Source organism: Epinephelus moara, chromosome 12 (assembly GCF_006386435.1).
Source record: "Epinephelus moara isolate mb chromosome 12, YSFRI_EMoa_1.0, whole genome shotgun sequence".
Classification (NCBI taxonomy): Eukaryota; Metazoa; Chordata; class Actinopteri; order Perciformes; family Serranidae; genus Epinephelus; species Epinephelus moara.
Window position 1 is genome coordinate 25,879,859 of NC_065517.1, and position 24,213 is coordinate 25,904,071.

Below are 24,213 nucleotides of genomic sequence, written 5' to 3' on the forward strand. Positions count from 1 at the left end.
GTTACATTAGTCTTTCTGATTAGGATGGATGCAAAAACATGACCACACCTCAGAGCCAGTCCCAGTGGGAATATGGTATATGCCTGTGTGTATACTAAATGTGTGGTTAGATTGCTGACAAGGCATATTATGGGAGAGACCTACAAATAGACTATAGTACCATTTATTATCTGGACAATCATTTACCCTTTCTTTACATAAATATTAGTTGTTTGTGAGGTTAAATTTTTGTCTGAGTGCTAATAACTTGTTCTTGTTTCCAACCCCCACCCTCATATTTCTTTCTTCCTTCCTGTTAGGGTGTGAGCGGAGCTCTGGCAGTGTTAATGAAAGATGCCATCAAACCCACGTTAATGCAGACCCTCGAGGTGAGACTTGCACATAACCCCACTTAAATAGTCATTATTCTGCTCAACTGAGCGTCTCATGGTGAATATCTTGTAGAATAAATAAGTTGGCAGTTCACAGGGACAATGGGAGTCTTCACTAGGCACTGCTGTCAGAGAAAAGGAAGACAGAGAAAGAGTGCTCCATGGAGAGCTTTTTAAGAAAGGATGATAGATTGACCTTTCCCTCCCATGGCTCTTTATCTTAATAGCAGTTTAGCAGTGTGCGCAGAGGACAGGTGGAGCTCTCAGGGGCAACCCCATCCAGATTCATACTGTCCTGAGGAAACAGTTCAATTTGTTGATTATAACTCTGTCTCTCAAAACATCTGGCTTTCATTTAGCTTTTGAGACATTTCTGAAAGATGACTGGACATGTGAGCACACAGGCTATTAAACAATTCTTGCATGTGCACTAACACATATATATTCTTACATTTATACATATACTGTCAGTGACCTCACGCTGTCACTGTGCCTGTGGAAAAAGCCCAGCCCTTGGGGTGATAGATGGAGAAATGGAGAGGAGTGGAGTGTGGAGGTTTAAAGGATAACAAACCAGACATCTAGTATTGATCCTCTCTACTACAGCAAAACCCCCCTTGAAAAAAGTACCGAGTTAATAAAAGACTGGCCCATTATAGGTCCAGTGTGTAGGATTTAAGGGCATCTATTGGCAGGAATGGTATAAAATATTCTTAACTGTATTTTTATTAGTTTATAATCACCTGAAAATAAGAATCATTGTTACCTTAGAAAGAGCCATTCACATTAGTAGATGGTCATCTTCCAGGGGGCTGTCATGTTATTTCTACAGTAGCCAAGAACAGACAAACACAACACTGGCTCTAGATAGGGCCACTCGCGTTCTCAACCAACATAGTTCTCCTACACACTTGGCACACAAGTTTCAGTTCTGTAGCCTCTCTGCTAGATGCTACTAAATCCTACACATTAGACCTTTAACCAACTAACCCCTCCACTAAAGCAGAGGTCTTAAGTGCTTTTAGGCCCCCTTTCAGCCAAGGACCCTTTAGCTGAAAGAGAGATGGAGCAGGGACCCCCTACTCCCTAAATTATATAAAATGGAGTTGCATATTAAATTGGCCGTATGGAGATTGTCAGGCAGAGGGCGATATCAGCCTCAGGCCGCAGTCCTGACCTGTATTTGCTTCTCAGGTAGGTGATGGAGGAAACCCCACTTTCGCAAAGTTGTTGGAAAAGTCAAAATTATCGTGGATTCATGTAAATGTGTTTAAGACAATTTTTAATTTTTGAAAACAAACAAAATATATTTTAAAAAAAATGATCAAACAGTAATTTGGTGATCCCCCTGCAGTAACTCTGAGGACCCCCCAGGGTTTGCGGACCCATGTTGAAGACCCTGGCAGTAATGGATGAGAATGTTAACTTTAAAATCATCACTTTATCCTGAAGCTGGTATCAATCACTTCTTGCACTCACTGTGTCAGTAGGCATTAAAAAACCATGGCTGGCGGCTTTATGTTTTCGGGTTGTCCATCCATCTATCCCCGTCTCGTGAACGCGATATCTGAGGAACGCCTTAAGGGAATTTCTTCAAATTTGGATTGGACTCACAGATGAACTGACCAGAGTTTTGTAGTCAAAGGTCACTATGACCTTACAAAACACATTTTTGGCCATACCTCAGTAATTCATACACTAATTATGACAACTCTCACAAATGTCTAATAGGATACAATGATGAAGCAATGACATTTTATATCCAAAAGGTCAAAGGTCAGCTTCACAGTGACACCATAATTTATACTCAACGTCATAACTCAGTAAGAGATGGGGTGACATTTGGTCAGATACTGAATTGGTGACTCTAATCTTGGGTGTCCACTTTGAAACTGTGCTGATGTGTGGGACCATCCCTGCTGTAGAATTTGTAGCTTCTTTGCGGCATCATATTTGAAGCATCTACTGTCCTAACTACATATGGGTCTGGACAGACATGGTTGTAAACTATAACTTCACCAGTTAGTGGAGGCACACAAGCGGGAAGTGGTAATTCTAATAATCTTTGAAATTACACTTTTCTCCTTGAACAGCAAGGCTGCATTTCTTATCTGGTCATTCTGGTGTCTGGGCAGTATGTTGGAGTCTGTACATCCAGGCGAAGGCGTCTGGTTTATCTTGTTAGCTCTTTGTTGGTTTTGAACAGAAAGCTTGGTTACATGGCTCTTAGGTGAGGAAAATAAACACAGTATGGGTGCTTTCAAGGGTGTAGAGGGGGTGGAGTGTTGCACACAGCAGAGATTTGGTTACTCTGTTTTTTTGTAGGAAGCATTGCGGTTCTGTTGTGTGAAACCGTTTCCTGTGTGGGTTTCCTGTGATTCTGGTCAGGGAACTGGTATCGTGACCGACAGGGCTGAAGAGCTCCATGAGAAATTTCCATCCAGCTTGACAGTCCGTGCCCTTTCATGCCCTCTTCGCTTGGAATTGTTTGTGTTGAGTACAGACACACACACGAGAATAGAGTTGGCATATGGAAGCTGTGTGTGTGTTACAGCATACATTTCTGTGTTGTTTCAGATGGGGTTTGGAGGAGACATAGCACACGACGAAAAGGGATAGTTTTTTAACCCACTCCCTGTGTACGTGTCTATTAAGCAGACCTCAGTCAGTCTCCACATTTTTCAAACATCCTGTCTACGTGGCGTTTCACTGAACAGAATGAACAGATGCATCTTTCCTGAGGAGAGGCTGTAGACTACAGCGTATACAGTCAGACCTGTGACACCATCCTCTCAAGGTTGAATTCTTGTGCTGGCTGAAAATCTAGGCTGGGAAGATTTTAATAGTGTAGCGCCGGTCTGCAGCTGGTGTAGTGGACAGTGCAAGAGATGCGCAAGAGGAGGAAACAGTGACATGATCTCCACCTTCCTGTTTTTCCCTAGTCTCCATAATCCTCTTGTTCACCAGTTTAAGAGGTGACACACTTGGCTTTTCATTGGTTTCCACTGTCATCACCCTGTTGTGGCTTATGTATTGCCTGATTGAGCCCTGTCCCTCATGTACGAATGTGGAAAGTGTTAAGTGGGTCAAGTTAAAGTTCAGGAGTTGCAAACACACACCTGGAAATCCACGTAATATATGACGTGTGTTGACTTTCCATTAGAATCAAGAAAGGAACATGTTACAGAATGGATAAAAATAATAAAATTAGTTTTTTGTCTTTATACTGTGTCCCCTTTTTCCTCTTATCTGCCTCTCTTTTCCATGTATACCCTTTTTCTCTTCATGCAGCTATATGCTGCTGTAATCTGTACTTTACATAGACAAATAGACAGTGTTTGTCAGAGCCTTGTTAAATGGCTGATTTACTCCTCCAAGGGGAGGCTGTTTATGCAGGCAGAGGGAGAGGTATGCAAACAAAAGCTTAGAAAATCATGCAAGTCCTTCCCATCCTTCCTCTTTCCTCCCTCTCAAGGAATTCACATGCAGTGTAACAATGGGTCAGTTTGCTTTTCCCAGTTTTCTTCTTGACCAGCTTTGTCAGTAATTTCCCTTTTTAAGGTCTGCCTTGAGTGCAACGGAAGGATTGTGATCTTGAGCAGTAGACCTTTTCTCAGCAACTTTATTCTTTGATGCCCTGCTTTGTCTAAGCAGGATGCACACAGTGAAATATCTTTGAATGACAGTGCCTGAGCCCACAAACGTTTCAGGACAGGTCTACAACTTGTAAGCTGACAGTAATTGTGAGTTTTAGCTAGTAGTAGCAGAGCAACACCCCGGTTGAGAAGACAATACCATCAGGTGCAATTGTAAAAAAAAAAAAATCAATGTGAGATTTATTCTCTTTGTCAAACACATTCCTGCATAGTTTTACAGGTTTTTTTTTAACAGTATTTTTACTATGCTTTTTAACACTCAATGGCCACAAGAACTAAACTCTGACTTATGTCCAAGGTACACTCTTACGTTAATGTGGCGTACATAGTATATAGCTTTATTATTATAGAGCATAGGATACTTTCACCCCTTCAGACCTCTAAAAATCCTGTGAATAACATTTCGAGAGCGAAAATCACTTTTTGTGTGCTCCTCTGTAATATAAGATTAGATGTAGAAATGGCTACATTTTCAGGGTTCACAATCAAAAAAAGTTTGGTGTTTAGTGAAGAGGAAATCCTTTAATATTTTAAATTCTCATCACCTAATGGGTAAGACAGTCACTTATTAAAGGATATTCCTTGAAATTTTGGAAATTTTGTCCATGAAAATGCGTGGAACTCTGTATGAACATCTTGGGAATTCTACCCATGTTGTTTAATTTATTTGAAGATGTAAGTCGCTGGGGGGACTGGAGCCTATCCCAGCTAACACTAGGGGAGAGGCAGGGTACACTCTGGACAGGTTGCCAGACTATCACAGGGCTAACACATAGAGACAGACAACTATTCACACTCACATTTACACCTATAGGCAATTTTGAGTCACCAATTAACCTGCATGTCTTTGGACTGTGAGAAGAAGTGGGAGTACATGCAGGCTCCTCACAGCGGGGCTCCCCCACCCTGGGGTTTGAAGCCCCCACCCTGGAACGAACCAGGTACCCTAACTACTGAGAAATAAACATTCAAACTGTTAGGTCTGAGAGTCAAAGCTCTACTTTTAAAAATGAGACCTTTCACATTTATTTGATCCGTTCATACTGAGAAATCAGTGTGTTTATCACATGTGCTGCATTTTGCACTGCCTCACTGAAAGTAGTTGTACTGGCCTGAGTGCCTGCCAGAGGCAGTAACTTTAACTTGAAGTGCTCTTTTAGTTTGTGTGTGTGTCCAGCCTTTAGGGAGTTATCCAAATCAGCAGGGGAAGGAAGCCTGGCCCACAGTCAGGCTGACATGCCAGTTGAGTACCTCTTAACTCGTGCCTACTGTTTAGACAAACATTGTGCCAGCCAAAGTGCATCCACACTTCAATATTTATTTATGTTTTTGAAAGATGTTGAATCTACTAAGAAAGAACTGCTAAGTCCTTATTTAAATGTGGTCGGGTGGGTTGCTGTGGGTTACACTGTTTTCTCAACTCCTCCTGCATGTTTGTGTGCCCCTCTAATTGTTGCAGGGTACGCCAGTGTTTGTCCATGCTGGGCCCTTTGCCAACATTGCCCATGGCAACTCCTCGGTGCTGGCAGACAAGCTGGCTTTGAAGTTGGTTGGACGGGACGGCTTTGTGGGTAAGAACCCACAGCTCACACATACAGATCACACACACTCAAGCTAAAGCAGATGCACAACCACAAAACCTTTTGGGTTGACGGACAAGATGGTAACTGTCAAGTTTAGGAGCCCCAGATGTGGAGGAATTTAGGGCTTTAGCTTCTTTAGCAGGGAAGATTAAGCTATAACTTACAATGTAGTCCAGTCATGAACTTCAGCTTGCTCCCCTGCTGCTGCAACCTTTGGCCTACATTCATCCTAGTTCTGGTTCTGGCTCTGGCTCTGTTCTTACCCCTCTGGTTGACTAGTGCTGCTCTGGTGTCATGCTGCTACGTAACTTTCTAGGAAACTGGTGGAAAGATTGCGTAAAAAACACACACTAGAGAAAGGAAGGAAGCTGATTGATAATCTTAAGAGCCCCTGGAATGCTTTAGAGTAAACCACACTAATCCCTTCAACGTCAAAGCATACTTGAATATTTCCATTTTTATCTGTCTATCTATCCCACTGCTCGCTTTCTGTCCTCATTTACTTTGGCTGCAGAAGTATGTTTGGAATGCGTATGTGTGTGTGTGTGTGTGTGTGTGTGTGTGTGTTGCTGAGTTTGTCAGGTGAATTTGATGCACGTACAAATCTTGTCAAAGCGTATATTTATGTGTGTGAGGCAAGTATTTTTTTCATTGAGAGCAATAACAGGTAAAAAGAGAAGGGTGACTATTTGGGCACCACAACATTTACTCAAGCTGTCATCTGTGAGCTGGGCAAATGTGTAGGCAGCGTGAGTGGAGAGTTGGGTTTCACAACACTGGAGCCGAGAAGCGGGTGGCTTGTATGCATTTTATACCTCCACCTCTACACCCCACTCGTTTTCCATCTGTCTGTCTCGTTCCCTCCCTTCCCCGTCTGTGTGTTTGTTACCTGACACTCAGGTATGCCAGGAACTCGACCTCCCTCCTTTTCCTCCCTCTGCAGCTGGGATGCATGTACCCCCTCTCCCCTGCTCCCTCCCTCTCAGGCTCTTTTCTCTGATGCTACAAACTTTGCTTTCTTTAAACTGGCACCACTGAAAGGAATAATAACGTAACACTAAAGTTAAGAAAATTAATATTTCTGCGCATGCAGTCTGGAACAACATGTCAGCTCTTTATTAGATCTAGTTTTATCTCCAAGTGACAGGATAATTGTGATTTATTACAGCTTGGGTCTCATTTTCGTAGTTTTGGTTATGAAAACAATGTACACCCCAAAGTAATTGCTAAGATCTTGAAATATGATGACAACAAAGTCTGACAGGATGTATCTAGATTATCTAAGCCACTTATTTTGGAGGTTAAACGAAAACTGCACTTAAAATGTCAGTAGTAATCCCTATAGACTGTATGAAATAATGGAAGTAGCTACCATGACGTCACCCATTGATTTGTGGACTGCTGTTTGAAGCCTAGTTTTCGGTATTTTGGCCTTAGATGTCTTGTTTTTTTGGAGCCAGAAGTGACCGTATTGGACGAGAGGGTGTAGCTGTGGAGGAGTGAGAGGTGGATCTGACTGTGGCGACCCCTCGCACACAGGCTGTCTCTCAAGCTGCCTAACCGTTAATCATACATAACTTAAAGCCTTAATAAAATGTATATGGGAAAGTCATATAAAAATTCACTCCCCATATAGTTGTCATGAATGGGGATATTTTGGTTTTAGCTATAGAGGCCAAAGCCAGTTTTTGTACCAGGCTGTGAACATGTTTATTTCTGCTGTAAAGCATTGTAACATGGGTGTTTATGGGGATTGACTCACTTCTGGAGCCAGCCTCAAGTGGCCCTTAAAGGAACTGCAGTCTTTGGCTATTCTACAGTGGCCTCATCTTCTTAGTGCCAGAGGTTGCTGCTTGGTAATCATAATTTGTCTTTAGGGCTAGGTATCATAAAAAATTTACAATACCAGTACCAATAGAGAATGCAAAGTTGACGTTAAGTCATGTTAAATTTTTTGGACGGGGGTGCCATCTTGTGAGGTTCTCGCTCTGCTACCTGTGCCTGCTAAGATGGTTAAGCAACAGTATTTGGACAAACTAATCATGATAAACAACATAGATCAATATGACTTGGCAGCTCAAGGCTCAGTGACAGACCCTGATGCACAACCTTACCCACAAACCAAGACTTTGTAAACTGTCTCATTTTTGGACTATGTACATACACTTAATTAATAGAGGTAACCGAGCACATACTTGAGAAGATGGCGCCCTGGTCCCACGTGTCCCATCATGTGAATGGAAGCATTCACTTGTTGAAAATGCCGTTAGATGCCACAGGCGTGTATTTTAGCCATACTTTTGAACTCTTTGGTGGCTCTTGGCACACTGAACATCCGACTTTGTCAACTACGGCAAGCTCAACTTCACCACACAACAGACTGTATGGGCTGTAGCTGCTGCTGTAATGGATCATTCACACATTAAATCAAAGAACACTTGCAGTTATTGGTTGCGAGCAAGACCATACAAATATTCATTTTTTATCTGGGTACAAAAAGGATTGAATGCAGGTATTGTTTGACTGGAGAAGTTTCAGTGCTTCTTGGTACTGGGTTATTTCTGTTGAGAGCTTTAAAGGTATCAAGTACTGATACCCTGCCCTATTTGCTTTGTCTCCTCTTTCCAATAAGTTTGGCTCAATATTTTTTATATTGGTTCACTCACATCGGTCTCATCTGCCACATTTCTGTCACAGCAGGCAGCTGTTTTCAGCAAAAAGGCTCTCAGAACCAACTGTATGCTTTCTGCTCTACCACCAAACAACAAAGTTAGCTATTATCTGGTGAACACAGTGGAGCTTTTTAGTTGCCTAAGACCCAAATGCTATTTCTCAGGAGTTGGTGCAGACCAGACTAGAACTAAAAATGAGAGCGAATATTGGATTTACAAATGCCAGGAGGCCAGAAATACAACTCCAAATAAATGCTTATGGTGCTCCATGTCTGTTGGATGTGCAAATCAGAAACTTGTTGCAAACAAGTTTTGCTGTATCAACTTTATATGGTGATAAAATGTCAATATTGTGTCTTGTTTCATCTTTACTCAAGTTCCCCCTAAAATCACCAAATGCAGGTTTAAAAGCTTTATGTTAAGTCAGTCTTATTTATACAGCCCAGTATCACAAATCAAATTTCTCAAATTAATGAATCTTCCGACCAGAGAAAGGGAATTATTGAAATATTATTATAGGAAAGGACGGGAAAATGAAAAGATAATGTCTAAAAATACAAACATTGAAACCAAACTCACTGTAATAAACTGGAAATATTCTTTTTGGCTTTGACACTGATGTAGCCACACCACAGTGTCTTTAAGTAATATACAGTTCACTTTATTAATCTATGCAAGCTCCTTTTATGTGGCAGAGGAAATTCATGAACTCTCTGTGAACTGAGGTTGAGGGGGGGGGGGGGTGTATGAACATACTCATGGCCATGCTTCATCATGCTCTGTATTACTGGGGGGTTTTTCAAGTTGCTTGGATTTAAAATGGAGAAATTCAGCTATTAGAGGGGTCTGCTGGGGGATGAGTTCCACATGCCAGATGTGAGGGATTCCTGTATCATTAACAGTCTGGAGTACTGAACGCAGATAACCCCCTGACACTGACTCACTGTAAGATTTCCCATACCGCAGACTGAGCCTCCCAAAACTAAAGCAACAAATCATCTGGGCTTTTTGAGAAGTGGCCACTGAGAAATGATGATACATTCAGCATGTGAAGTATTTCAAGCTCTACACCCTGTGTGACACCACTCTTAAAAAAACATCTCAATACTCATACAGTTCTTTCTTTAACTTGTCTTAAACTTACAAGTGATTTACTCTGATTCGTATGGTAATTGAAGTAATGTAGTCAAAGTGCCTCACAGTTCTCCTTCCTAGATTTCTGTATATACTGTGCATTCATGCACTGGTTAGTTAATCAGGATCACCATTTAATGTACAAACAAGTGCATAAATGTAGATGCAAATGCATATTTTATATCACAGCCCTCATATAGTGTGATAGTATGAATTTATAATGTAGCACTAAAATGATTAGTGGGTTTATCATTTAGCTGATTGATGATTTATAAACACCAACTTTTAAGATCAATTATTTGTTTAAGATAAAGGCCAAGGTACACAGTACAGAAAATGGGCATTTCCAAATATAGAGACATTTCTTAGTTTTACAACCTCAAGTCCAAAAAACTTGGGATGCTGTGTAAAATTGAAATAAAAACCAAATCCTTTTTGATATACAGTAGGGGAAGATAGTATTTAACATGTCACTATTTTTATTAAACATATTTCAAATGCAGCTGTTAACATGGAATTTAGACCAGACATTGGTATTCACTCAATAAAACAACACAGATAAAGAAATCAGAACACTTCAGTCCATAAAAATATGCGAAATTGAGTGGAATGACACAGAAAACAAAGTACTGAAAAGGCTAATGGAAATTTATTAAATTTTTGGAGAAGCCTGTGTTTGCAATGCCATGTTCAAGACGCTTTCTGTATAAAGAAACTAATCTCTCACAGTGTTCAGGTGGGATTTAAATCTAAACTTTAAATCTTGAAGATTTTTTTGGGACGCACTTGTAAATCTTCAAAAAGAAGTTTTACTTTCAAAACTTCAATAATTAGTGTCCTTAATTCCCAGATGCTTACTGAGTGCTGTCAAGAGAAGAAATGATGTATCACAGTGGTAAACATGCCTCGAACGTGTCGCAGAAATTCAGAAAGAGGGTAATTTACAAAAATTACTACAGTTTATCTCGTCTTTGTACTATATTTAGTTGAATATAGTCATACAAATCATTGCATTCTGTTTTTATTTATGTTTTACACAGTGCCCCAACTGTTTTGAAACTTAGGTTGTATATCATTGTAAACTAAATATCATTGGTTTTATGAAAATTGAAAGGCAACCGAATGACTGATAAACAAAAAAACACATCAGCTGATTTATCAATTATGAAAATAATCATTAGGTGCAGCCCAGTTACATACAACATGGCTCACTGGGGAAAGCTCTCAACAGGAAGTAGATGGTTGTGTTGATCTAGCCCACTTTCCAGCCTTTTCTGTTCATGTTTTTATTGGCATGGGTGCTGATACCAGTGCTTTGACTTGTAGTAACACCGTCCAGCTCTCTTTTCTCTCACAGCAACATCAACCTCTTCTTCCCCTCATGCTCTCTGGGCAGTTCAAGGTTGTCACACAGAACAGGAAGCTTGCAAGTGTTTCCTCATGACATCCTCTGGGATCAATCTCGTGCCCACTGTGGTGTCATAGTGGAAGGCTTGTCGCACATGCTGTCATTACATATTCGCTGTCATTACATATTCGCTGTCTTTGTCTCCATTCTTTTCCCTTCTATTATTCTTTGCCCTGCCTTGTTGTGCATGTGTGGTATGAATACTCTTGTGCTCAGTTTGCGGGAGATCTCACAATTTATGGGAGTATTCACAAATCCCGAACCTAGGAATGTGATTTTCATTGGAAGGCTGGATCAGTATTCAGAGCCAAAGCTCTAGTGTGGCGCTAACAAGAAACACGACGCTCTGTCAGCGGTCTGTGGCCAAATAAAGTTGCATTCTTGTGCTCATCCCCGAGGCTTTATTTGTTGCTCTTTACTCAGAGAGGCTTTTTAAGATGGAAATGATGCAGCCAAGGCCCCCCAAACCACAATTTCTGCTTAACGTGAACATTTGTCATTTATATTCCCAGAAACTGTGAAGGCCCAGCAATAAAATTATGCTTCTTCTTCATGTCATTGTCCCCCACAGATTTTCTCGTCTCTGTAATTTTCTTTGGCTCCTTGTCTCTTTCTCTCTTCATGCCTCTCTTCTCACTCTCCCTTCCTTGCTGTCTGTATTTTCTCTGTTGAAATAAATTCCACTTTCTCCATAATAAATGCAGAGAACCACACAGAGCAGAGTGATGCATTTCTTCATGGAAACACCTCTTTTCTCACTGAAGCCTCAGGGAGATGTGCTTGATAAAGTGTCATACACAAGAATTTAAAGCTACAGTGAATTACTCTTTTCTTATCAAAAGCCTGGTATGTGTATAATGCTCCTTTTATAACCAAACAATGCATGCTTTTTTCTTCTTTTCCCCCCTGACATAATATATTTGTCATCCTAAAGGAAGTGACAGTTTAACTGCACTCTGTGAAGCAGTATTTACTGTATAGATAAAATCTTTGCACGCACACAAGCACGTAAAAGACATGCACATAATTGAATTTGTTTCCTGACATGCTCTCCTGTCACATTTCATTATTGTTCTTTTAACTGAATAAAATGTTAAGAGGGTAAGCTGATGGTCATGGTGTCCTATAGGCTGTGTTCACACGTACATTATAACTGGTTTGGACTGCGCAGGGAATTCAGGGAAGATTGAGTAAAGTTTTGGCCTGCCCCCCAGTTACAGTGAGCAACTGATGCTCTGGTGGGATATAACTTAAAAACTAATAGATCTTTATTACCGTAATAAAATAGCTGTATCTGCAGTAAACCTTAGCTGTTAAATCAAAGCACCCTTTCACCCTTAACCCTTAAGTCTTATGTAACTGTACTCTGACTCTACCTCTCTTTCTCTCTGTAGATATCCATGTTGATTTCGGTGTCATTTTATAACTTTGTTTTCTTCTAAAATGTGCCATGTATTCTGACTGAGCATTATTTTTTAGTGTTTGCACAGATAAACCTGGACATGTTTTATTGGTCTTAAAGGGACAGTACAAAGCCCCAAAAAATACATTTGAGAAACTCAACAGCAGTGTCTCTTTCCAGAAATCATGACCCAGACATTAACGATAAACCACAGACCTTGTTGTGAGTAGTTTCATTTCACCGTATTACCATGCAGAAGAAAGCATGCATCTACTGTTTTATTTTTACCGAACAACAGCCACCAACCCTATCACCACATGGAAGGAAGCGTGCATCTACTCATGGACGAGAGGCTTGTGCTCATGACAGCATGAGACGTTAACATTAATGACTTCCTCTTCAGTTGAGCGGTCAAGTTAACATGCTGAGTGGTGCTAGAGGAGCTAGCAGTAGATGCACGCTTCCTTCTAGGCTGGGATACAGTTGACAGGGGATTTCTGGAAAGAGACATTACCTTTGAGTCTTTCAAATGTATGTTTTTAGCACTTACAGCGCCACAAGCGGAGTGCCATCTAATGCCATTATATTTGAGAGAAGGCAGACATCTCTACAGCAGATATCTCCAACACTCAGCAGCTCACACCAGAATAATCTAGAGTGATAAATAGCACTACAGGTTAGAGGAAAATATGTGCTTTTGATTAGAGGATGAACTGTCCCTTTATATTATTAAACAGATTTTTTTTTTTTTTTTTTTTTAGGCCTTACAAGCGTTTCTGTTGGCGTACATTGAAAGTGAAGGACTAAAACTAACACTTAAGTCATGGCTCTCATTATTTAATCATCATTTAAACAGTATTGCAGGGAGAAATGTTGAAGTTCCAGGCTATTAAGTCACACATTACATGGGCAGACAGGGGATAGCTGTGGCTCAGAGGTAGAGCGTGTCATCCGCCAATTGGAAGACTCGGGGTTTGATCCCCAGCTCCTCCAGTCTGCATGTCAGTATCTTGCCCAAGTATCCTTGGGCAAGATACTGAACCCCAAATTGCTACCGATGTTCGGCACCTTGTATGGTAGCCTCAGCCACCAGTGTGTGAATGTGTGTGAATGGGTAAATGTGACTCATTTGTGTAAAAAGCGCTTTGAGTGGTCAGAAGACAAGAAAGGCGCTTTTGAAGTGCAGCTCATTTACCATTTACATCAATAGTCACATGGACAGATCAGTCTAAAGACATCTAGACGTCACATGGCGGTGTCATGTTGCATCTTCATGACAAACAAACCCCACCACAGTACACATGAGCTGATCTGGAGGTCCTTTTGATGGTGTATGTGCAGTTATTTTTCACCCTGTCCACAGTTCAAATGACAGTTTTCCCACCAAGCTAAATAGACAAATGAACAGAAAATACACCAGAAGTCGTTAAAACCAGACTAAACAAGTAAGCGTGAAATCAACGTTAGTCTAACTCCAAAATTCTAGCTTTAGGCCCACTAGCAAGTGTTGTAGTACAATGGTGCCACGCACATGCACACCCACACACACACAATCGGTAACAGGAAACCTTATCTTAGCAAGGCCGTCATTCCAGGTGGACTATTTGCTTTGTTTGGAGCCTGTTCAAGAGGCCTGTGTGTTGGGCCGTCCATATCAGAGCTGCTCTGTCTCTTTGAGAGCCCTCACAGTGAACCCATTACTCAATACAGTGTTGCTGTTTAGACAGAAACACTGTTAGACTCTTATTCTCATGATTCTTCAAAGATGTGTGACTGACCTCAGATGTGTATTTAAGGTTGTTTTGAGAAAAAGAGGTATTAAACATTAAACAAAGAGGTAGAGAGGATAAACGTGATGAATGTAGACAGATGACCGGCTCAAGCAGTTCAGCCTGTTTAAGCTATCACCATGAATCGCACTACCTATTTCAATTTCTCTTTGCAGTGCTGCTGCTGAAGTTGGATGGTGATTTGGCAGTTTTTATTTCTTCTCTTACAGAGCGCAAAGAGGATGTTAAAAAAAAAAAGAAAAAAAAAAGCATTGCTTGATGACCAGAATCTTAAAATGCAGTCAATAGATGATTTTTAGACATATGAATGTTTAACTTCATGTTTGTCTCCTCCTCCACAGTGACAGAAGCTGGTTTTGGGGCAGATATCGGGATGGAGAAGTTCTTCAACATCAAATGTCGGGCTTCAGGACTGAGGCCAGATGTGGTGGTGCTGGTTGCAACTGTACGAGCGTTGAAGATGCATGGCGGTGGCCCAAATGTAAGTTGCTGCTTTTCTCTCTCTCCATAATGCTGCCTTAGAATATCATAAAGTGGTCCTGCAGCCTGGCACATACCCACACATTTTTTCTGATGCTGTAGAATCAAACAATCAATGGCATAATTATTTTCAGCAACCTAAACTGGAACGTGACACTGTCTAAATCACCCGACATAAACAAACAAACAACAGATACATACATTGCACCCTACTAAGACACATCTCTAAGTTGCATGGAGATTTCAGTGCCATTTTGTGGATTAAATTTTCCTCTGTGTGGTCAAATAAATTTACCACAAAAAACATGGTGGTTGTAATTTAGTGCTGAAGTGTGTAATTATTTGTTGTTTTTCTGTGTTTTCAGGTGTCGGCAGGTGCACCCCTTCCCAGAGAGTACATTGATGAGGTATGAGTCATAAACATATGCACACAAATGTACACAAAATGGCCCCTGTGACAAAAAGACAACAACAAAACAAAAAAAACTTCCGAACCAGTTAAAATAATTGTGTGGGCCTCTTTTATTAGATTTGGTCATAAAGGTCAGGATGTTTCCAGGAAAATTGAAGCTATTTAAACTCATTGGCCGATGCGAGGCTCCAATTATAAGACAATCATGTGCTCATTAATATAACATTGTTTGGTGGTGTGCCGGTGTTGTGTTTTTGAGTGCACTGCCATGCCCTCGACATTCCCAGGGCCTCTTACACCCCTGACCTTCTGTAAGGACGGGAACGATCAGGGCAATGTTTGCTGCACAGAGATGCCTTACTGCACACTAATACATTGGTGCAACACAGCTCGTACATTGTAAAATATCACCTATCAAATCCTTTATGCTGGGTTTGTTCTTTAGGCCATGCGTGTGCGACGTTAGCTAGGGAAAGTTTGGGAACTGAGCCATCGTTTGACACGTTTATAGAGTTTTTTGTGTGATGCAATAAAGGAAGTTTCAGATTGTACTCGGCCTATCTGCCTCAGCTGGGACATTTAATCCCCCGCCTATATGCGTAAATACTTCGCCCACTAACATCGTTAAGAGCACTTATTTGATTAACAACACAAATACAGCCTTTGCATGTGGTTTGCGGGTATGTGGGTCTCAGCAAAGTAGAGGTGGGATTCTTTTGGTATGTGTGTGTCTGTGTGCATGCACGGATGCATGTTCATATCTGGCTAGAATCACAGGTCTTGCAGGCAGGTTCAGCTGAGTAAATAATGAAGCAGTATAAGTTAATTGTGTAGCCTGTAACGAGAACCAGAAGTACTGGGGAAAACAGAGCCATGGAAATGAATTTATGGGACCTGTATGGCCTTACTGCTCTGAGCCCGGGGCTGCGCACACACACTCGCACACACACACACACACACACACACACACACACACACAGTGCAAGATTGGATTACTGTGGTCAAACTAGGAGTAGCTGCACAAATATGCAATTAATTTGCTCTGGAGTAACTGGACTTCTGCACGTCGTAATATACAATGTGAGAATGATAAATGAATAACTGCACACAGCAGGATACTTCCAGTCTTATTCTATTAAGGTTTTCCATAGTAGGGGAGGTAGTCGCTCCGAGCCATGATGTGAACGTCCGGCCAGCAGTCGAGCCCAATATGTGCTTTGTTGGACAGCCAGCTGTAGTAGTTGGAGTTTATAGATGGTTTTTCAGTTTCAGTTGATGTAAAGTAATAACATTTCTGACCTTTTTGCTTTCTTTCTTGTTTCTCTTTCTCCTCTAGAATCTCAGTCTAGTTGCAGGTGGTTCCCATAGCAATCTCAGGAAGCAGATCCAAATAGCACATCTGTTTGGGGTACCAGTCGTGGTGGCTGTCAATGTCTTCAAGTAAGATACATGCAGACACAGACATCCACAAAAACATGTTTATGCTTCAGTTTCTCTGTAAGGCCAATACTGAGAGACTAGTGCACTCTTTTATCACTCGTAGACTGGACTATTGTAATGCTCTCCTTTCTGGTCCACTGAAAAACGCCATTCATCAACTCCAATTACAAGATTTGGCTGCTTATGTATTGACCAGGACCTAAGGGTCCTGATACAGCAAGCTAACAGTTGGCCATCGGTCAATGTTGGGCCGTCAGTGAGGGTCTGTTGTCCTAGTTTTTGCAGTGTGCCCTGCACCTTTGGCACTTGTCTGCCATTGTTGCCTGTTTTTCAGTGGATTCAGAATGTTGAATCGGTGTCGGAGGCGGCGGAGCCCATCGGTGAATGAAATCATTTGATTGGCAGTTCAGGTCCATGCATGAAAAGAGAAACAGAAGTGGGGAAAGCAAACAAGGGCACTTAGACGTACCAATGGGATAGTCCACACGTTCCTTAGGCCCACAAAAGCATAGTTTTTGTTAGGTCCATTTTGTCTCTCTTTGTCTATGTAATTTGTCTCAACCACTAAAATTTCTCTTTGTGATTCTTCAGGACTGACACCCAGGCAGAGATTGACCTTGTGTGTCAGATAGCAAAAGAGTGCGGAGCATCTGATGCTGTGCCGTGTAACCACTGGGCGCAGGGTGGCCAAGGTTCCTTAGAGCTGGCTCAGGCTGTGAATGAGGCTGCCAGCAAACCCAGCAACTTCCAGTTCCTGTACAACACAGAGGTGAGAGCAGAAACTTAAATTATGATCAATTGAGAAATGCGTTAAATGCTAAAGATCCCCTCCAGATGTTTTTTTTAGGACACCTGAGAATACTACTACTGTCTGATACGGATTTTAGTTAGTTAAATTACCCTCTTTAAATTACATTTACTCATTTTCCCTCAAAGGAAAATACAGAATCTCTGAATATGCAAATATTTTTGATTTTAAAAAGTTGAACTTCTAGACTCTCAGTGTATGTCTGTGGCCAGTGTGAAAATGCTGTCACTGCATATTGAACAGTGATTGGCTTCCAAACTGGTATTGATGTCACACATCCTGCTAGTGTGAAACTGAGATGTTCAGTAATAGATGAAAACAGTGTCAAACTCTGCACAGACATCACTCTGTGACCTTGCACTGAAAGACATGTCAGTCAGATTGATGCCTTTGTGTTATTGCTGTATGAAGGGCAGTATCCCTCCTACATTCTCAGTGTTGGGTCCTGCAGTCATTGAGTATTTTTTTTTTCTTTGGGACTTTTCCAGAGAACGTGGAGGTAAAAAACATCAGCTGCTTTAAATTAGTGAGTTTGAAGTTGTGACTTACATTAACTGATCCTGTTAGACTGACGTGTGTGTTTGTGTGTGTGTGTGTGTGTGTGTGTGTGTGTGTGAGTGTGAGTGTGAGTGTGAGTGTGAGTGTGTGCGCCTTATTACAGTGTGCACATGCCTGCATACCAAGAGTTTAACAATAGGACGACAATAGATTCAGTACTCAGTTAATAAATCCAATTTAGGTCCAGTGACATGAGTCAATTATTAGGTCCAAAACTATGTTACCTAAAATCTCACTGATCCACAGTTCTCACATTAGATAATATTAAAAAAGATATTCCCTGACAGGCTACAGCTCAGGAAGCTTTTAATGTATGTAATGAAATGAAATAACAAGCAAAAGAATCTCAGGCAGATCTTGAAATTCACTTAAGAGGTTATATGTTGTATATATTAATGGATAATATGCTGTGCGTTTTTTTAGAAAGCAGATGAGAATAAAGGAATGCAGTATCTAGTATGAGTCGAATGGTAAAAGTCAAACATGTGAAATGATTTAATTCGTACTGTGTAGCTCTTATTAACCCTGATGTCACATGGGTGTGTATTCACTAAATCTAATTTCCTCCATTATTCAGTTCCACTTTGACTGGAGCACTCATGTCTTTCCACCTGTCACTGATGCACTGTTGTTCCCATAGATGCCGATCATGGAGAAGATCAAAACGATCGCCTGCAAAGTGTACGGAGCTGATGACATTGAGCTTTCACCAGAGGCCAAGGCCAAAATTGATTACTACAATCAACAGGTGAGATCACTGCTGCTGCTGCTGCTGCTGCTGCAATAACATCTGACTCGCACACTGACAGGAGTCAATGCAGCTCCTCTCTCGGTCTGTGTGTGTGTGTCTCTCTCTCTAACACACACACACACACACACACACACACACACACATATCAACTGCTTGTCTTGTTTTCTCTTTCCAATAACCAGGGCTATGGTACATTACCCATCTGTATGGCCAAGACTCACCTGTCCCTGTCCCACATGCCTGACAAGAAGGGTGTGCCCACTGGATTTGTTTTGCCAATCAGAGATGTTCGTGCTAGCATTGGGGCTGGTTTCATCTACCCACTCGTGGGGACGGTACGTAACTGTAGTCTGCAACAGTTAAGATCCTAGCTGATGCTTTTTCTTTGTGCCGTAAAGCTCACAGTCAGAGCTTTTGGAAAGTGACTGGATACACAAATCTGCGTATATGTGATAAACACATACACTATAAACTACTGTTGAACAGTTAAAGAGTCAATGTCTCAGGAGCAGAAATAACGTGTAGAATCAAAAATATATAGTGCCACTGCTTCTCTTTTAACGTTCTCCACCATAGCAGGCAACCGATTTCAGTGAAAATCTCCAAAAATCTCACTGCACACTACCTGCTCCTCACCAAACATGGGACAGACCGGGTTAGAGACCAGCTGGTGAACATAGTGAAGTATTTAACAGCGAAAGGGCCAGATATTTCCCTCAGGAGTTGGCAGAGACCAAAAACAGAGCTAACAGGGGAGTAAATATTAAACTTACATTTATCAGATGGACACAAACACAACACCCAGAAGAATGATGATGTTTCTCTGGATGTGTAAGTAAGCAGCTGTTTGCAAACAAGTTCAACATATCAATTTAGAAAATGATGATAGGTCAATGCCGTGTCCATTGCTCCTTTTCATTGCTCCCAAGTGGTCAGAAAAGAAAAACAGTTATTGTAGTTTTAAAATCAAATCTGGAACATGTTAGGCCTCACCCTGAGGGCTTAGTAAGTGTTTTGGCTGAGAACCAAAGATTGTTGCATTGTTGCACCACAGGGAGTCATAGAGAAGTGTTTATGATGAACTTTTTTGAACGTTCTGACCCAGTTGACAGAGCCTCATGTGTGTTTTGTGTTTGTTTCAGTGGGTATGTGTTGAAACATTTTTGTCTCCGTAGCCTGGCCTCCAAGTGTCAGGCAGTCAGGCAATTACTATTTACTGCACAAGACATTTGATCAAATTTTATAACCTGGCTCTCTTCCTTTTTTCCTTGTCACTTTAACACCCAGCTCAAACACTGAGCTCACTTTGATCTCTCAGCGTTGTGGAGAGGAATTAAGTTCAACTATACTAATTAACTGAACTAATTAAAAGCCCAATCTGTGCTTTTGGGTAACTGCAGATATTTTATGTTGGAGTTGTCGTTTGTTGCTGTGAGGTTTAGTCACACATTTCCATTTTTCTGTCCTTTAAGTGAATCTAGAGAGCTATGGCATAGTAGAAACTAAATGTTTATGTCTCCTGGTCCTAACAGCTCTGCTGCCGTCTCCCCACATGGGATCATGCAGGTGCTGCATCCATTTCTCCTCATCCTTCTTCCTTCCCCTGAGTTTGTCCCTCAACAAAGTTTATATGTGCTTTTCCTGCCGGCTATATTACTGAGCTGGTTAGAGGAGAGCTGGGCTGGTTGGAGCCTCGTGGTTGATGATGGGCCAGGCAGGAAGGAGGCAGCTTCCTGAGCGTTTTGCCTCCTGCTGTTTCACCAGTATGCCCTGAGGGATGGGCTTTGATACGCTCAGGCAGAGGTGTCAAACACCGGGCATGCTGGGAAGGCATGGCAGTGTCTTGGTGTGGCGTCTGACCAGTCTCCCCACCTTGCCTTTGATCTGCTGTGGCCCGCGGAGCCACTGGCACGCTGACAACCCTTGAACTGTGACTCCTGACCCAAAGGAAGTCTCCAAATTGTTCTTTGAACTCTTTGGCTCCCAGACTGATCCATAGATTGGATTTTTTAAGTTACAGAAAGCTAAAGTTCTAGCCCGCCTCCAGGTCTGTCTCTTTAGAATACTTGTTTGGTTAAATGACAATGAGAACCCCTGTATTATGTTTCAGATTGTTAGTAAGGCTGTTGAAAGAACACCTCTGGGAGAAAATGCGTTGGGCAGTGCAAGTGGAATGGATGCTAGCATGTAAAGGCCCATACATACCAAACCAACATCAAAGAACTAGTGGCAATGAAAGCCAAGTGTTGCATCACCTCACATTACCTGTGTCCGGCCAGAAGGTCGACACACTGCAAAGACTACAGCCAACAGCCAACTAGCATATATGTTCTGCGGCTGTGTGAGAGGAAATAACAGCACAGGCTGCAGCAGTCTGTATTCATCATTCAAAAATGGCAACTAGAAGTCCAACAGGAAGAATCCAGGATATTTACCATCAATTACAAACCGTTTCTGCTAAAGAGCTCAATGGCTCAAAAGATCACCCTAAAAGATAATTAAATAAAGTGAATCTTGCTTAATATAACAAGTATGTTTTGATGTCACTCCCTCTTGACGTGGGCAATTTGTTTGCTCTCCTCACTTCTGTTTCTCTTCTCGTGCTCTGAGCTGGACTGTCAGAGTGATTTCACACACCAACATACTCAGCTAGCTTTGACGCAGATTCAACATGCTGAATTGGCCATAAAACAGTCAACAAGGGCCAGGATGTGCAGGACACGTCAAACACTAGGACAACAGAGGCTCACCAGTGGGCCAACACTGACCAGTGGCCGACTGTTGGTTTGATGTGGCAGGGCCTTAAAGGGGCAGCCCAGTTGCCAGAATAAATTTTGCATTGTACGTTTCTGCAAACCATGGATGTGTAACATTTGTATGATATTATGTAGTGGGCATGTTAAAAGTTAACATTTCAATAACACTGTGGTTAACGTGTGGTTGTGTTGAGGCACAAAAAACACATGGAAGAGATCATGTGGTGACTTAAATCACTGTTTTTAGTGGCACAATCACAGCTGGAAATACCGCCAATGTCTCCAGAAAAACAACTGATTTTGTAGTTAGTTGGTATCAATCTTTGGTCTGCAGTTTGGCATCCGTCTCCTGTAGGTGTCATACCATCCACCATCTTCTCCAGGTTCAGATGACAAAGTCAGCTCATATACATTTAATCAGAACTATGTCACTTTAAAAATGTTGATATTATACATATGAAACTCACAAATGTAACCTATCTAGTTTGCAGAAACGTACCAACATTTTCTTGTGGCTACTGGGCTGAAAGGGGCCAGGACTGACTATCTACATGCTCTCATATCTCAACTATAAAATGAACATGAAGTGTATTGTGTTCCTTTTTTAACATGGCAACCATTGCTGTTTCATTATAAATGCATGTTTTACATTTTTGTAACAATGAAACCTGACAAAACATTCACAAACCCTCATGTCAATCGTGTGACTCCAAGAGGCAGAAAGATCTCACCAACAAAACTCCTAAGGCGGTGAGGGTGTGAGTGAGTGTGAGAGGAGGGGGACATTCAGAGGGAGGTTAAGGGTCTTTACAGGGTAAAGAATCAGGAAGGGGCTGATGTCATTCTGCAGATATGTGAGGGAGGGGTCGCAGGCAGAACAATAGATCTCTTTAGAGTTCATATCCCGTTAGGGCTGCCTACCCTGCACCATTAAACCCACAAGTTCAGATTTATAGAAACCCTCTCCATGGTTGCGTATCCATATGGTCAAACCTGTTAATGTTTAACAAGTTGTAGAGCAGTTAAAAGACCCTGATTACATCCATAAAAGAAAGCACACATGAGATGAAAGTAGACTTTAATTTACTTTTGCAAACTTTGGTGTGTTAATGAACCAACGACCAACCAGCTCAGTAAATCCAGGCATGTTTTATCTTTAAAATGAACTGTACTTCAACTTTAGTTTTACTTCAGTCACAGTAAAACTGATGGAGAGACTGATAAAGAAGTTACAGTACTGAAATTTGAAGCTCTCTCCCTGTGGATCAGCACTGCACTTATATGAATGTGTTTTTGTCTAATGCGTGTGTGAGTGCTGAATGTTTATTTGGTCAAACTTAATTGATTATCATAGTTGGCAATTCATTTTCTCTTGATCGACTAATCGCTGCAGCTTTTTTTTTTGGGACTCAGATTAACTGTTTCAGTCATTTTTCAAGCTAAAATGTCCAACATTTACTAGTTTCGTCTTCTTAAATGTAAGAATTTCCTGCTTTTCTTTGTCATTAACAATGTTAACTGAAGAGTCATTGGGCTTTGTTGCGATTGTTGTTTGGGCAAAAAAAGCAAACTGAAGATGTCCCTTTGGACTCTGGGAAGTTGTTAGGAGCATTTTTCACTATTTTCTGACATTTTAAAGACTAAACAATTAAGTGATTAATTGTGGAAATAATCATCAGATTAGGCAATAATGAAAACAATCCTTACTTGCAGCCCTAGCCCTAAACAAGACCGCAGAGTAATTTGAGAGTCTGATGTTAACAACTTGTCACTGTGAAGTTCAAAGTGCTCCCTCAGGGAAGCAGCTCAGGCTCACAGGTGAGAGTTCAAACCAAACTCATGAACTCTTAAATCTCATTAGTACAACTCCAGCTTTTTACTCACTGGATCATGTCATTCATTAATTTTTCACGTAGTCTCACAGCTCACAGAATGCAGCTTCACGAGCTGAAAATACAGCCCAACACAAGTGGCATGGTGGCTGGCAATACTCACTCTCACACTTACTGTATTTTCAGCATTCACTTCCCTCTAATGCTCTGTTAATCTTAAATGACACAAATTCATAATCTCCTCAATCCTCTTCTGTAGCCACTGTGCCGTTGTTGACCGAGACTCCTCTCCAGAGTCAGTGGGGGGTAGAAATCCAGCTACATTGTCTCCTCCAGGGTTTCCCCTGACAAAGACTCATTGTGTTTGGGCATAATAGAGGGACTTATTTGGCTGAGTGGAGTTTCCAACTTTAGCCACGGAGTGTTGTGTGTTTTTGCGAGTGCCAACTTGTTCTCAGGCTGGCGAGGAGGACCAGCAGAACAGCGCATCCTTTGTTGCTTTCAAAACCCTGACAGTTAGTCTTTACATTATAGCATCTTTTGATATTTAAATGTGCAGCCTGGAACTTTATAGCAAGAAAAAGCTGAGATAATTTTGAGAATCAAATTATGTTGAAGCATTTAATTTAATTCTTTGAGTTTGGAAGTTTGGAAGTTTTGAAGCGTATCCTGTGATGTGAGAGTCATAGTCCACATCAGTTTCACTAAGTGGAGGTGAAACAGAGGGGTCTTGGTGAGGGGTGATTGGAGATTCTTCTTTATACAGCCCTTCTTTATTTAGGATGGTAAGACGGGTGCATTGTCGTGATTTCTGACCACATTTTATGGTAAATATAGCTTATTTCTGTGGAAGCAAGTCCTGTGTGAAATGCGATCATTATTCCCTTCTTTCCTGTTTATCAATCAGCTGATTGTTGTTATTGAGGGCATTTTAGATGACACACAAGAAATGCTCAAGAAATGATCTTCAAATTGCATGTAAAGAAAAGGCTCCAATCCTGTTTCCTTCATTTAGAAACATTGCCCAAATCAAAGTTGTATTACCCTTTAAAGATCTTGAAACAATCGACTCAATTGACAGTTGTAATTAGGATACACATTTCACCAGTGATGGTTCCTGCAGATCCTTAAAAAGTCTTAAAAGGCATTGATTTAATTTG

General features: G+C 41.3%; 1 protein-coding gene across 1 annotated transcript in view; it reads left to right on the forward strand.

Annotated features, from left to right (window-relative positions):
• The window catches only part of mthfd1l (methylenetetrahydrofolate dehydrogenase (NADP+ dependent) 1 like), a 47,513-nt gene that overhangs the window by 18,489 nt on the left and 4,811 nt on the right, over window positions 1-24,213 (forward strand). The window contains exons 19-26 of the mRNA XM_050058605.1: window positions 300-368; window positions 5,487-5,598; window positions 14,358-14,497; window positions 14,862-14,903; window positions 16,245-16,348; window positions 16,940-17,117; window positions 18,355-18,462; window positions 18,648-18,800. Of these exons, the coding sequence (XP_049914562.1) occupies window positions 300-368; window positions 5,487-5,598; window positions 14,358-14,497; window positions 14,862-14,903; window positions 16,245-16,348; window positions 16,940-17,117; window positions 18,355-18,462; window positions 18,648-18,800 (906 nt within the window). The remainder of the gene's footprint in view (window positions 1-299; window positions 369-5,486; window positions 5,599-14,357; window positions 14,498-14,861; window positions 14,904-16,244; window positions 16,349-16,939; window positions 17,118-18,354; window positions 18,463-18,647; window positions 18,801-24,213) is intronic.